This window comes from Pecten maximus, chromosome 18, assembly GCF_902652985.1.
Source record: "Pecten maximus chromosome 18, xPecMax1.1, whole genome shotgun sequence".
NCBI lineage: Eukaryota > Metazoa > Mollusca > Bivalvia > Pectinida > Pectinidae > Pecten > Pecten maximus.
In genome coordinates, this window is record NC_047032.1 from 23,482,583 (window position 1) to 23,496,589 (window position 14,007).

At 37.1% G+C, this 14,007-nt stretch overlaps 1 protein-coding gene across 1 annotated transcript in view; it reads right to left on the reverse strand.

Moving 5' to 3' along the window:
- Nucleotides 1-5,584: 5,584 nt before the first annotated feature.
- LOC117316319 (protein scribble homolog) overlaps nucleotides 5,585-14,007 on the reverse strand; it is a 150,845-nt gene continuing 142,422 nt past the window's right edge. Inside the window, exons 46-47 of the mRNA XM_033870859.1 lie at nucleotides 10,749-10,868; nucleotides 5,585-9,462 (exon numbers count right to left, since the gene is read on the reverse strand). Of these exons, the coding sequence (XP_033726750.1) occupies nucleotides 10,785-10,868 (84 nt within the window). The 3' untranslated portion in view covers nucleotides 5,585-9,462; nucleotides 10,749-10,784. The remainder of the gene's footprint in view (nucleotides 9,463-10,748; nucleotides 10,869-14,007) is intronic.

Below are 14,007 nucleotides of genomic sequence, written 5' to 3' on the forward strand. Positions count from 1 at the left end.
AGACCAATAGCATCAGATATGGTTTGATATTGAACAGAAGAATTTTCAGGGGAAATACCGTCATTTACCGATGAACCACTTGGATGAGATAAATGATGAATCAGACTAAACTCATTCTTCTCTTTTTTAGGAACCAAACACAAGGGCGACACATGAAAATTAGTAAATGGAGGTGAATCAAAAGGTCTGCAATTCGCCCTAATGAAATTTCGTATTCGATCTTTTGTTGCAGGATTGAAGGATTTTCCTCTGCTGATCTAAGGTTTTTAGAATCACGAAAAGTTCTGATGCCTTTGTGTTGTAAAGAAAAGCCATGAACAAAACCATTCTGTAAGAAAGCTAATTTAGAAATATCGTACCCTACCAAATATGGTCTCAAAGTATTGAATTGAACAGGTGTTGGAAGCCTAAGAGGTGTTACTTTGGCGCCCCCTGGAATTCTGGTGGTTGTTGTTGCTATTAGCGAAGTCAGTTTGGGAACCCCCATTGGTTGTCTGACTGTTTTGGTTTGCTTTGAATTGGTATCTGTTACCTTGTTTGGACTGCCCGACATGGTGGTTACCCCCACATCTGGCACACACGTGGAGAAATTTGCGTTGAGTTCAATATGTGCATGTCCCAGAGTGCATGAAATCCCATCACTTTCCCTTGATTTTTTCCCCGTTACCGTTTGGGTGGGCTGGGTTTGTGTGAAAGGGCACCTGTTTATGGACAGGATTTAAACTGATTGCCAAGGCATGCAAATACAACTCTTGATTGATGGAGTCCCAGGAAATGTTGCTATTATACTGCATTAATAAACGAAACTTACAATCATAAAAAAGTTGCTGAAGCAAATCCCGACCTTCGGGCAAGTGTCTGGATAGTGTCGGCATATTTAAGCAGACTCGGTACATGATGAGCATGCTTTTGCATATACACAGCTGCAAAAATGTGAAAAGCCTGAAGCCATTGCTCTATGTTACGGATTTGAAACTGTTTTTGTTTAGGAACGACTGAGAGTTCGTTGCCAAGCAACTGGAGCTGACACTCTTTTGTTTTAGTAGGTGGTGCCAATAGCGTGCCAACATAAACAAATTCATGGCTATGAATTTTTTTAATAACTTTTGAATTTAAGTTCAACCCGAGAGGTAGGGAAATGCTGCAGTAAGGTGACGCGTTATGTGCCTCACCTGTCATATCATTAACAACGGTCTGTATTGGTGACTGGATTGTAGCTGTAACGTTTGATGTGCTAGCTGGCGCTAAATTTCCAAAAGTTTGATCCACAAACTGTTGTGGTGTTGACCAGTTACCACCGGCTGGTATGTTGGGGAGTCCAGTTTCTGTATCCTCTAACATTGGTGGAGCACCTTACGCTGCTGATTGTGGAACCTGATGAAGGGAACTGGTGGTTGCTGTTGACCTATTGGCCCTGGCTGGTATGTTTGGGACTACAGCAGCTGTTTCCTCTGACAGATGAGGTGCACCTAATGCTGCTGACGGTGGGACACGTGGAGGATTGATGGTGGATGCTGCCCCTAGGGATGGCAAACTGACCTCTTGGTATTTCTAGCATTTGTTGCAGTAACTCTACCGCTGTCTTTCGCAGAAGGAAAATGAGAAGTCCCTCCCGGAGTTGAATTCTCTGTCCCACTATATGAGTGTCCTCCACCCTCCTCACAGGATTTTGTATTTGTTGTTCGGGCCTTGGCTGTATTGCCTTGGGCGACGTCGTACTGGACCCATAATCTTATTTAGAACTCAGTGAAGCGGTCAACGACCTTCCCCGAAGGACTGCGACACACACAGAGAGCATGAACTTGCGTGTCCCTTCTGAAGACCGATGGACGACATCTAGATTTAAACATGTAAAAATGCCAGTTTTCAAACCCTTGTATCGCCAATAAAAGCACTGACCAGACTCTGCGCACAAAGTTTTCAAGGTCGTATTAACAGCGTCCACCGCTGAATTATACATATCCACTGGAATGTGCCTTGTTTTTGTTCGATACATTAATTGCATAATACCTACGCTATCAACATCGAAGCCATTAACAATCCACGAGGCCACAGAAAATATATCGTGCGCTAACCGTCCTTTAAGTTCTTCACACCAAGTTGAATCAAGATCATTCCCGCCGATCTGTAACAATACCACACTAGGCTGAAAACGATCTATAGCTTGCGACATGTCTGGCTGAAGTAGATGACGTACTTTTTCACAACCACGACCACAACAACGAACGACCATTGATGACTCATCAAACCCAAGGTTATACCACGTCCCTGACATTTGACCTTCCAAGCGTCTAACGAAGCTACGAAGTATGACACATTATCAGCACCGATGACTGCTCCATGTTATTGATATTAAACTTCTCAATTACTTGTAATTAATTGAAAATGACTGATCTGATATAACCGTTTACCTTTGTGTTCCTGCAGCTGATTTGTTGCGCATGCGCATAAAACCCTTTCCCCCTTCTGCATCTTATAAAGTCTGGGAAATTTAAAATGGCACAAAACATAATAAATATTAACCCTGAGTAATATAATTTACAACAAAACTCCTAGCATGTATAAAGTACATTAAAATATTACACTTGTATTTTAATTATCATTTATACTGTTTCGAGTGTGCAGTGTTTAAATAGTATATTTTACATTTGCAGTCCCTTATTTTTTCTTTTTCAGACTTCGTCCTCTGTTAATATTTCTCAGGTTGATAAAATCATGTAACAACTTCATCAAAGGACTATAATTGTATATTATGAAGGCACCTCATTGAAAGAAATAAAAGCTATCAATCTGATTAAAATACAGATCCTAATACTATCGTGTAGTTATTAGGATCTGTATTTTAATCAGATTGTATCTAACTTGTAGAAGAAATAATCAGCCAATGTCAGTCAGACTTGGAACCTTCTCTCTCCATAAGTTCGCCTACAACTTTGGAAGTGGTTTGGCACTAGCGGACAACTCTCCAACACAATAATCTTGTATCTCTAGCACACCCCAGTAAAACACAATAATCCTGTATCTCTAGCCGACAACACTCCTCCAACACAATAATCTTGTATCTCTAGCACACCCCAGTAAAACACAATAAATTTGTATCTCTAGCACACCCCAGTAAAACACAATAATCCTGTATCTCTAGCACACCCCAGTAAAACATAATAATCCTGTATCTCTAGCACACCCCAGTAAAACACAATAATCCTGTATCTCTAGCACACCCCAGTAAAACACAATAATCCTGTATCTCTAACACACCCCAGTAAAACACAATAATCCTGTATCTCTAGCACACCCCAGTAAAACACAATAATCCTGTATCTCTAACACACCCCAGTAAAACACAATAATCCTGTATCTCTAGCACACCCCAGTAAAACACAATAATCCTGTATCTCTAGCACACCCCAGTAAAACACAATAATCTTGTATCTCTAACACACCCCAGTAAAACACAATAATCTTGTATCTCTAACACACCCCAGTAAAAAAACAACAACACTAATATGGAGTGGATCCCAATAGGCTACCCTCACAATTAGTTTTTGTTAATTTCTGAAGGTTGTTGGAATTTGTTGAAATTGGTGGGATCTTGCAATTGGCACCGACTATGGAATTATCTTTATTGTGATATGTAAAGTAATCTTTTTACCAGTGAAATATCAAAAATTATTCATTCTATAAAAGTGATATTTTTCACTAGTGAAAAATATCACTTTTGCTGATTTGACCAATCAAATTAATGATTAGAAAATACCAAAATAATTGACCAATCAGAAAGCCCGACATATATGTCAGCACCTGGACAGGGGAAACTACTTTTTTTGTTTACAAATTATCGCTGTAGGCCTAGTTAGCATACGGGGTAGGTTTTTCGTTGATAAAAAAATGTAATAAACAGAATATCTAACAGTGTCTTCAGTAATACCAAATATATTTCACTCGTGTGGTTAATATTTTGATATTTTTCACTCGTGAAAAATATCAAAATATTAGCCCCACTCGTGAAATATATTTGGTATTACTGAAGACACTGTTAAATATCCTCTATATCTCTACTTTTCTTTTGACTTTTCCTTTTAATTATTTCATAACAAGGTGAACATACAAATGAAATCTTAGAGGAGTCTATGAATAACTTTATTAGCGAAACTTCAACTGTTAAAATCAAAGATGGCCCTGCTGGTTACTAAGCTTTCAAATCAAACTCAAAATTAAATGGGCATATCTAAGGACCAATGGGAACATTTGATAGGACATGAAGTTTGACAAATATCACTATTTCTTCAGAAGTACAAGATACATTTGAAGAAATGGTGACAACAATCTTCAACTGTCAAAATCCGAGATGGCCACCTTTTCAGCAATTTTGTTTTCCAGTTCTGAATCTTCAAATTTGAAAAAAAAAATTGTAAAAAAAATCAAAGAAAGATCCATCAAGTATTTCCTGAGAAATTTTTGATTGCAGGTCCTTCTAGAATATAATTTTGTGTTGAATGGATTTTTTTCACAAGTTTGGCAACCAGATTAATTACCATGTGTAAGACTCAATTAACTTTTAAACTTGAAATCAATGACACTAGATGTTTATTCCCCACTTACATTGTCAACAGGATCAACTACAGCTTAGCCATGAAATAGACAACAAAAAACCTTGCAGTTAAATTTCCCTTTCTTGTAAGTAACATTACCGATATGCTCAACTACTGTATTGATAACCTACAGCTGGTTCAAAAGCTTGCTCTTTTTACCACGATTCAAGCCTTGTACATTGACTGCCGAGTTGTCGGGCTTTATTGTTATCAACTTGTGTGACGACTTTTCAAATATAACTCGCAAGTATCTTGTAGTTTCAATGTCACTACATTGATAATATTTTGAGGATATTTGGTTTTGACACAAATGTTATGGATGTAATTAGGAAACTATGTCCCTTTTAAGTTAGAACTCTGTAGTTCCATACAGACTAGAAAGATCAGACAAATACATCTAACCTTACACAGACTTAAGGATGTATGCTTCCGTATGATGACATGCAGACTTAAGGATGTATGCTACCGTATGATGACATGCAGACTTAAGGATGTATGCTACCGTATGATGACATGCAGACTTAAGGATGTATGCTACCGTATGATGACATGCAGACTTAAGGATGTATGCTACCGTATCATGACATGCAGACTTAAGGATGTATGCTACCGTATCATGACATGCAGACTTAAGGATGTATGCTACTGTATGATATGCAGACTTAAGGATGTATGCTACCGTAGGATGACAGACTTACAAATTAAGGATGTATGCTACCGTAGGATGACAAACAGACTTACAAATTAAGGATGTATGCTACCGTATGATGATATGCACACTAAAGGATGTATGCTACCGTATGGTGACAAAGGAGACTATGATTATGAATGTTCAGACCTTGACCTACTTATAATGCACAATTACACTTACATTCATATTTGATAAAGCTCAGAAAAGATTGAAATATATTAAACTTCAAATTACTCTTTAAAGGGAGATAACTCAGGTATTAAAACAAATTTGTACAGCCACAAACAACACAAAGACTTTATATTCCTGAAATTTTAATTTATTAGAAATATCCCATCCTTAAAATCTGGCACAGTTACAACAGTGGAATGAGGCTGTATGGATGATTTAAATAAAGTCCTGTTCAACCCTGCCTCCCACAAATTACATATTATAAACAGGTCCATGTCACAGGGAGGCGACAATAATTTTACCCTCTGGTTTACATGGACTGGTTTATTCTAGGGATCAGAGGGGTAGCAATGGTATCACCCGCAGTTTAGTGGGTGGTAATATAAACCCCCTGTTTTACACAGACTAGTCCATTCCAGGTAACAGAGGGGCGGCAATATATTTACCCTCTGGTTTACCTGGACTGGTTCATTCCTGTGATTTATAGAGGGATGAGAGGTTTGATAATCAACAGAAATAAACCTCTTTTCAACATTAACTAATACACACTGATTTCTATTGATATCTGTACACTTCAATAAAAATATTTTAAATATTTATCTCCGTAGCATACCTGTCAACATTTGAATGGTCTTTCTCTGGTGATGGGCATTGACTCTGTATGTAATTATGTGTTTGACAAACCAAAGGAGAAATATTGAGCAATCTACCTACTGGCACAGACTTATAAGTCAGTGCTACAGGCTGCCTTTATTAAATACTATTACTTGGTGGTATGTTGGTGTAATGAGTTGATATCATGAGGACTCCAATCACAGTACGGTGAATATTCGTGGCATGACAATAAATCTCTCTTGGTACTGAATTGAAATCATTAAAAACATAAGAAGGTAGCCATTTCATGTCTGGTCATGTCTCTCAATATTTTGAGAAAACAGCGATAATTTTTAAATGAGCTGAAATATCTGATGTAACCCACTGGACAGTTGACAGGTATGCTAAGGAGATATTTTGTTGTTTGCCTAAAGTTGTAACTTTCTAACACCAAAATTAATTTGTTAAATACATAACATGTTCCAACATTAGGTACTGCTTTTACTCGAGGCTTGTTGCCACATCTGTGACTATCACATAATACATGTAAATAAGTGCCAATCACAATTGGAAAACACCTCTAGTATATCTACAATGATGGTATATACTACACCTATCCTCCCTACACACAAGATAGCATCTCCCATAACTCAACTAGTCTATTCACAGCTGAGGGATGAGAGTGGATACTAATAGTGCATTTAACTTAAAATCATTCCAGTACCATAAAACAATTGCTGTAAACAATTAGAAACTGTATCCAAGAAAATGCCTTGTTAGATATGTTTAATGTGTATTCTAGCTGTTCATCATAACCAAACTCACAATACTATCTCTTCAAAACAAATATCTTCAAACAATAAAATTACATATCACAAGCCATGGAGAAAGACTACAAATGGAAAAACAATTACACCAGTCGTCAACCAACAGTTAACAGACAATGTTATATCCTTCTAAACAAAGAGAATAAGCTCCTACCCCTGGCTGATCAACAGAATCTTAAATCCTGCTAAAAACTGAGGGGAGCCCACTCTACACTGTAGAAGTTATTTGATTATGGTTGGGAGTACACTTTCTGACTAGCAACTAAAGTTCACACTTAGGTTTTCACTCAATTTATAGATTAACTCTGCTTGTCTTAAATTCCAGATTAACACACAAATGTGCTGGGTCACTAAAATATACACCAAAGTGGATAACACATTTTTATACTTTTTCTTTGCATTTTTTCCCCCACAAGATCACAAATGTTTAGTTTAGGCTGACATTATATAATGTTGAACTCAAACAAAAGAGTCAATTCTTGTGAAGATAGTCTTCTTTTTTTTTGAGTAAGTGGCAAGAATCTGAATGTATTTATTAACCAAGGGAACTAATTCATGTTCCACCATTAACAAAGGGAGCTATCTCTTGTCCTGCCCCTAACAAAGGGAACCAACTTTTGTGCCACACTAATCACTATTATCAAACTCTTGTTCCGCAGCTAACAAAGGGAACTTACTCCTCCCACAACTAATCGGAGAATTAAACTCTTGTCACACATCTAACAAGGGAAACTAACTCGTTCAATGGCTAATTGAGAAAATTGACTTTTGAGTTCATCAATTTACAAAGAGAACCCTTGCCCCACTCAGATAAAGGGAACTAACTCTTGCCCCACTCCTGTAAAGGGAACTAACTCTTGCCCCACTCGTATAAAGGGAACTAACTTCTACACCACAGCCCAACAAAAAGAATTAAGTCTATACTGTTGGATGATTAAATGTCTGTCTCACCGTTTCTGTGTCCAAGGACAGGTCTGACATAGTGAAAAAAAACAGCTACGTCAAAAACATAAAACAAAATATAAATACGAAATATAACGGCATTTGGGAAAATTTTGTAATAAACAGCTTTGAAATAAATGGTTAAACAATAAAAAATTAGTAAATATTGAAACAAGATGCACAAAGGATATAATCGCTGAATACTGATACTAAAAGGCCTGCCAAAGACTTATACAAACACTACACATTATTATCAATAAAATCTAATAAAATATTTTTGTTCCTATTAAAACCATGATAATAAAACGATTCTACTCTTGCACAAAGCCCATGAGAGGAGTTCCCTAATTTGAGGATGGGTAATAAAATGATCTTTTCAGAAATAAGCTGATAAGCAAACACTAGCAAATTTTACTGGGAATAAAAATCAAATAATAATGATACTTCTAAAGCATATAAAACCTGAAACCATGAAAGACCTTAAATGATTCTGCTTTCTGCTGTCCAATTTTTCTGATAAAACGAGGCGGCCATCCCATCCACATTTTAAAACCTTAAGAGATAAATGTTTCTCTCAGCTCAAATGAACACCAAATTGTAGATATGTTTATAAATTATATTACAAATCAGATTACATAATAACATAAAATAATTTACAAATTCAGTAAAATGGTGGTTGAACTTATACTGTGTTTAAATTAAAATTCATTCTAACCTTAAAACACCAACAGCTCTAAATAATTGTTAAAAATTATATCATGCTGATAACTTAAAATTAATCTACAATTTAATAATATATGGTTAAAATAGATTACGATGATAGAACCCTTTAAAATACTAGTTCAACCATCCATTATTATCACATGTTATAACTCTGTACAGACAGACCCCACACAAAAGGTCTGTTCAATATAATATTTTCACTCCTTTTAAACATTGTAAGAAATTGCACGAATGTCTCTTTTCCGCAGTATGAGGTACCTATAGGTATCTGACAGTGTGAGCCAGCTCCCATGGATGACCCAACGGTTCTGTTGATCAGAATCCAGAAGGGCCAAACCATTGAGAATCTGCATACCGAAGTGTTATATCTCACAATATCACTCGCGGATTCTCCAGAACCTGATGATAAGTGTTGAATCCTGTCCTGATAATACACTCCTGGACTAGAGTGGAGAGTTGTTCAGGACTCCTAAACAGATGTCGGAATTGGACACTACATGATAAACATACGTAGGTTTGGACATTTTCTTAATCAAACAAATCATTTGAGAAAAATTTGATCAAGATAGATTGACATCTTTGGTTTGGAATATTATTGAAATTCCATTCTGCATAATTATTGCCACCTTTCATCGAGGAATCCCAGAACAATTGATTTCTATAATGTAAGCGATGTATTTCTGTGAAATTAACTCTGGTATCATAAAGAATGAGTGTGAGGATTTGATGACGTCATACGCCATCGGGTTATGGCTTCCACCTCCAAGTCTTGGCTGAACACACGGGACGGTCCTCACAGCACACATGTTAACCTGCAACCTTCCTGCTCAGGAATGGGTGTGTCTGGTACATGTGGCGGGGAGCTGCTCACTTTTGCTTTTGGGGGTGTTAGTATCTACATATACAGATACTGTTACTGAACCTACAACAATACAAAGTAATAAAAGCATTAATACAATACAGTTTCTTGTTCCATGACAAAGTGTTCCCGACCAGACCAATTCAGCTTGTGGTAGATCCAGGTAAAGGTCAACTGGACAACTACATTTAACCTCTATGATAGGCCTAAATGTACAGATTTTGTTTTATGTGCCATCAAACTGCTTCAGAATGATCTTTTGATGTTTTAAATGTTTTGAGTATTTTTTATGATTTTCTCTAGATAATTTACGCAGTAGTAGTTCATGTTACTGAATTGTATTTTGGATGTAATTTTCATCACGATTATAAGAAAGACAGAAGGGAGGGAGAGACTTCTAGCTATTCAGTTACATAGGGTTTAGTAGATCTTACTTGTCATAGTGAGAAAATTTGTGAGCATTACTGTACATGAGTAATATTTTGTCATCTGTCGCTGTGTAATAATAGTATAATTTTTTTTCATTCGACCTTGTGCCATCACCAATTATTTTTGCTCTGAAAAAAGAATCTGAAACAAGAATTACGAGTAATTGTATATGTCGTCTGTCCAGCTTTGTCAATAAGTTTTTACATGGGTACTCAAGGATATATTGGAAGAAATAAATGACATTGAAGGTCGTATCTTGAAGTAAAACTTCATAAATCCATTAAATGCTTTTGGTGTAGTAGGCTCTGCTACCTATGATACATATATGACAGAGATTTGGTTGGTCTAGCTTTTAAACTTTGTCAGAAACAGACTTGGACTCAAAACCTTAACACTGATTTCCTTCTAAGTCCAGAAATTTGAGGTTTTAACCCCAAAAATACAAAAATTGTAGAAATACATTCAGCTTTAAATCCCTCGATACACCTTTAACCCAATTTTGACTGCGTTAGCTTTTAAAGTTTGCCACAAACAGCCTTATATGCAAGAGCTAAACACAAAACCTTAACATTGGTTTTTTTTCAAAGTCTAGAAATTTTAGACTTTTACCCCAAAAATGCAGAAATCCATGAAATATTTTAGTGTAGTATGCTCTACTTCCCAGACTACATCTATAATTAAGGTCTTGTTGGTCTAGCTTTGTCAGAAACAGAGCTAAACACAAAACCTTAATATTGTTGAAGTGTCATCAGAAAAGCAATGCCTTTGTGCACCTTTCAAACATCCGTTGCAGGCGACACAAACATTTGGCTGTGGAGAAATAAAATTGATGAATAGAGATATGAAAAGGAATGTATACAACAGATGAAACAAGACACCAGACAGACTCCAATCCACCCCCGAAACCATCAAATACTGACCTCTCTGGTACCGCATCTCAACTATGACCTCCTGCCCTATGACCCCTCACTGACCCCTAGCCGGCCAGATGCAGAGTCCTCAAGATTAAACTCCATGATATTTTTTTGTGTGATCTCGACCTGGGAAAGGACATGTTAGTTGGATTAGTAGGCTCAACCAGTATCTAGACCCCTTGAATACTTTTAAAGACTTATTTTCATACACCCCTCAGTCGCAGGGGAAATCTCATTGTAATATTATAAGAAGTTCAATGTTATATATCTTACTGTCTTCCTATGCAAACAGCCTTTTTTTGCAAAATCATTTTTCATACTTAAACAGATGTACTGAAATGAAAATTAAAGATAATATAATTCAGTGTATAAGTAAATCATTAAAAGTTAACTTATGGCACAAAACTGAATCTTTAAAAATTCAATAATCACATCTTCACCACAAGCAACAATTCCCTTCAACAGCTTTACAACATTAAGAAAAGGACATTTTTCGGAGAAACATCACAGCGTTTTGTTTCCTGCTCATATCAAAAGTTTTCTGCGGAACAAAATAGAAACAGGAAAAGAATCATAAATAGCCCCATTCCACATCAATCTAATTAACGTTACAGGAAGAGACCTTAAACATGGGTTTAGAATAAGCCCTGATGATGTAATTTAAATGTTTAATTTGACACATTATAGATGTATATATACTCCAAAGCTTATCTGGCTTCCAAATCCTTTATTGATACATTAATTAATTAGAGAACAGAAATTTATTTTGAAGATAAACATTTGGACAAACAGTTATTCTTCGTTATATAAAAACAGCGTGATAGTTGTAGGGGAATTCCTAGTGCTACAAATAGCCTAAATAATGGTTTAGTGAGTGGGAATACCTTGTGCTATAAATAACATTGGTGATGCATGTGTTTGAAAATGAAAGAAGGGGCAGACAACTCTGTTTATTAATTTGTTTTTCTTTTTTATATTTATTCCTTCAACTTATATTGAACTTACCACTCAGATTTTTTTAATAGTCATTTATTAACATGGATAAGGGATAATTTGGAAGGAACCATTGAGAAACCATTACTTGGCAAGGAAATAAAACAAGCTCATAAGGAAAGGGAAACAATTTTTATCTTTTTTTTTTTGGAGAAGAAAAAAGGAAAAGCCTTAACAGAGTGTAATTTACATAACTACAGTATACCGGTAAACACCACCACAGTAGCTTGTCCTGTACTAGATGTGAAATCATCCACTATTATTATAAAACAATATATTTCCATGTTGAAGGTACAAGAACTTGGTTGGAGTTACTTGGTACATAGTAATGTAAATTAAAGTACATAACACCCTTGTGTATCCTGAGTACCCAACACAAATTGACAACAGAAACTGGCAACATAGAAACTACAGCAGATATTCACAGGCAAGGACAGACAACAGGAAAATGAGGTACTGTGTGACCTTTGACCCAACGGATTGTAACAAGCAAAGGAAAGAATAACAAGTGAAAATATCACCTATACTTCACTTCTGGTGAACAGGAAAATACAAAACGATACCTCATGTTCAATAATTTTCTCTACAACTTGAATTGTACGAAAGGATGTTTTGCCGGTAGCTTCATCTTGAACAGCGATTGTTTTTTGACAGACCCGTTCATCCAATAACCGTGAAGATTCTCTCACGGCTTTGTCGCCCTCAACTCGACTCAGGGTAAGAACTTTGTCCCCTATATTGTGGGACTGTGTAAATATGAAAATGATTAATATTAAAACCAAATTTCCAAAGATCTGTAAGAAGTCACATTTTACAGAAATGCAATTTTCCCATCAATGCATTTTATCACTGACAATGGAAAAAGTTACATGATGATGTAGAAAATGAAAACCTGCTGTATGCTTGTGAAGAATATAAACTCTTTTCATTGTCCTGCTGTAAGAAAATCGCATACTCTCCCAGACTTTTTAACTCTTCACACCTCTAGTGCAGTCTTTTAGTTTTCAATTATATAAATGATGAGTTGTACTCAACAGAAAATTTTCAATGTAACTATGTATAAAGACTAGAAAATGATATGGTGACTGACTATACCCCAGACAGCTGTGTAACCATGGTGACTGATTGTATACCCCAGACAGCTGTGTAACCATGGTGACGGACTCTATACCCCAGACAGCTGTGTAACCATGGCGACTGATTGTATACCCCAGACAGCTGTGTAACCATGGTGATGGACTTATAACCCAGACAGCTGTGTAACCATGGTGATGGACTTATAACCCAGACAGCTGTGTAACCATGGTGACTGATCGTATTCCCTAGACAGCTGTGTAACCAAGTTGATTGACTGTATACCCCAGACAGCTGTGAAACCATGGTGATTGACTGTATACCCCAGACAGCTGTGTAACCATGGCGACTGATTGTATACCACAGACAGCTGTGTAACCATGGTGACTGATCGTATACCCCAGACAGCTGTGTAACCATGGTGACTGATCGTATACCCCAGACAGCTGTGTAACCATGGTGACCGATTGTATACCTCAGACAGCTGTGTAACCATGGTGACTGATCGTATACCCCAGACAGCTGTGCAACCATGGCGACCGATTGTATACCACAGACAGCTGTGTAACAATGGTGACCGATTGTATACCAGACAGCTGTGTAACCATGGTGACTGATTGTAAACCCCAGACAGCTGTGTAACCATAGTGACTGATTGTATACCAGACAGCTGTGTAACCATGGTGACTAATTGTATACCAGACAGCTGTGTAACCATGGTGACTGATTGTATACCAGACAGCTGTGTAACCATGGTGACCGATTGTATACTTCAGACAGCTGTGTAACCATGGTGACCGATTGTATACCAGACAGCTGTGTAACCATGGTGAGTGATTGTATACCAGACAGCTGTGTAACCATAGCGACCGATTGTATACCCCAGACAGCTGTGTAACCATGTACCCCAGACAGCTGTGTTGCCATAGTGACTGATTGTATACCCCAGACAGCTGTGTAACCATGGTGACTGATTGTATACCCCAGACAGCTGTGTAACCATGTACCCCAGACAGCTGTGTTGCCATAGTGACTGATTGTATACCCCAGACAGCTGTGTAACCATGGTGACTGATTGTATACTCCAGACAGCTGTGTAACCATGTACCCCAGACAGCTGTGTTGCCATAGTGACTGATTGTATACCCCAGACAGCTGTGTAACCATGGTGACTGATTGTATACCAGACAGCTTTGTA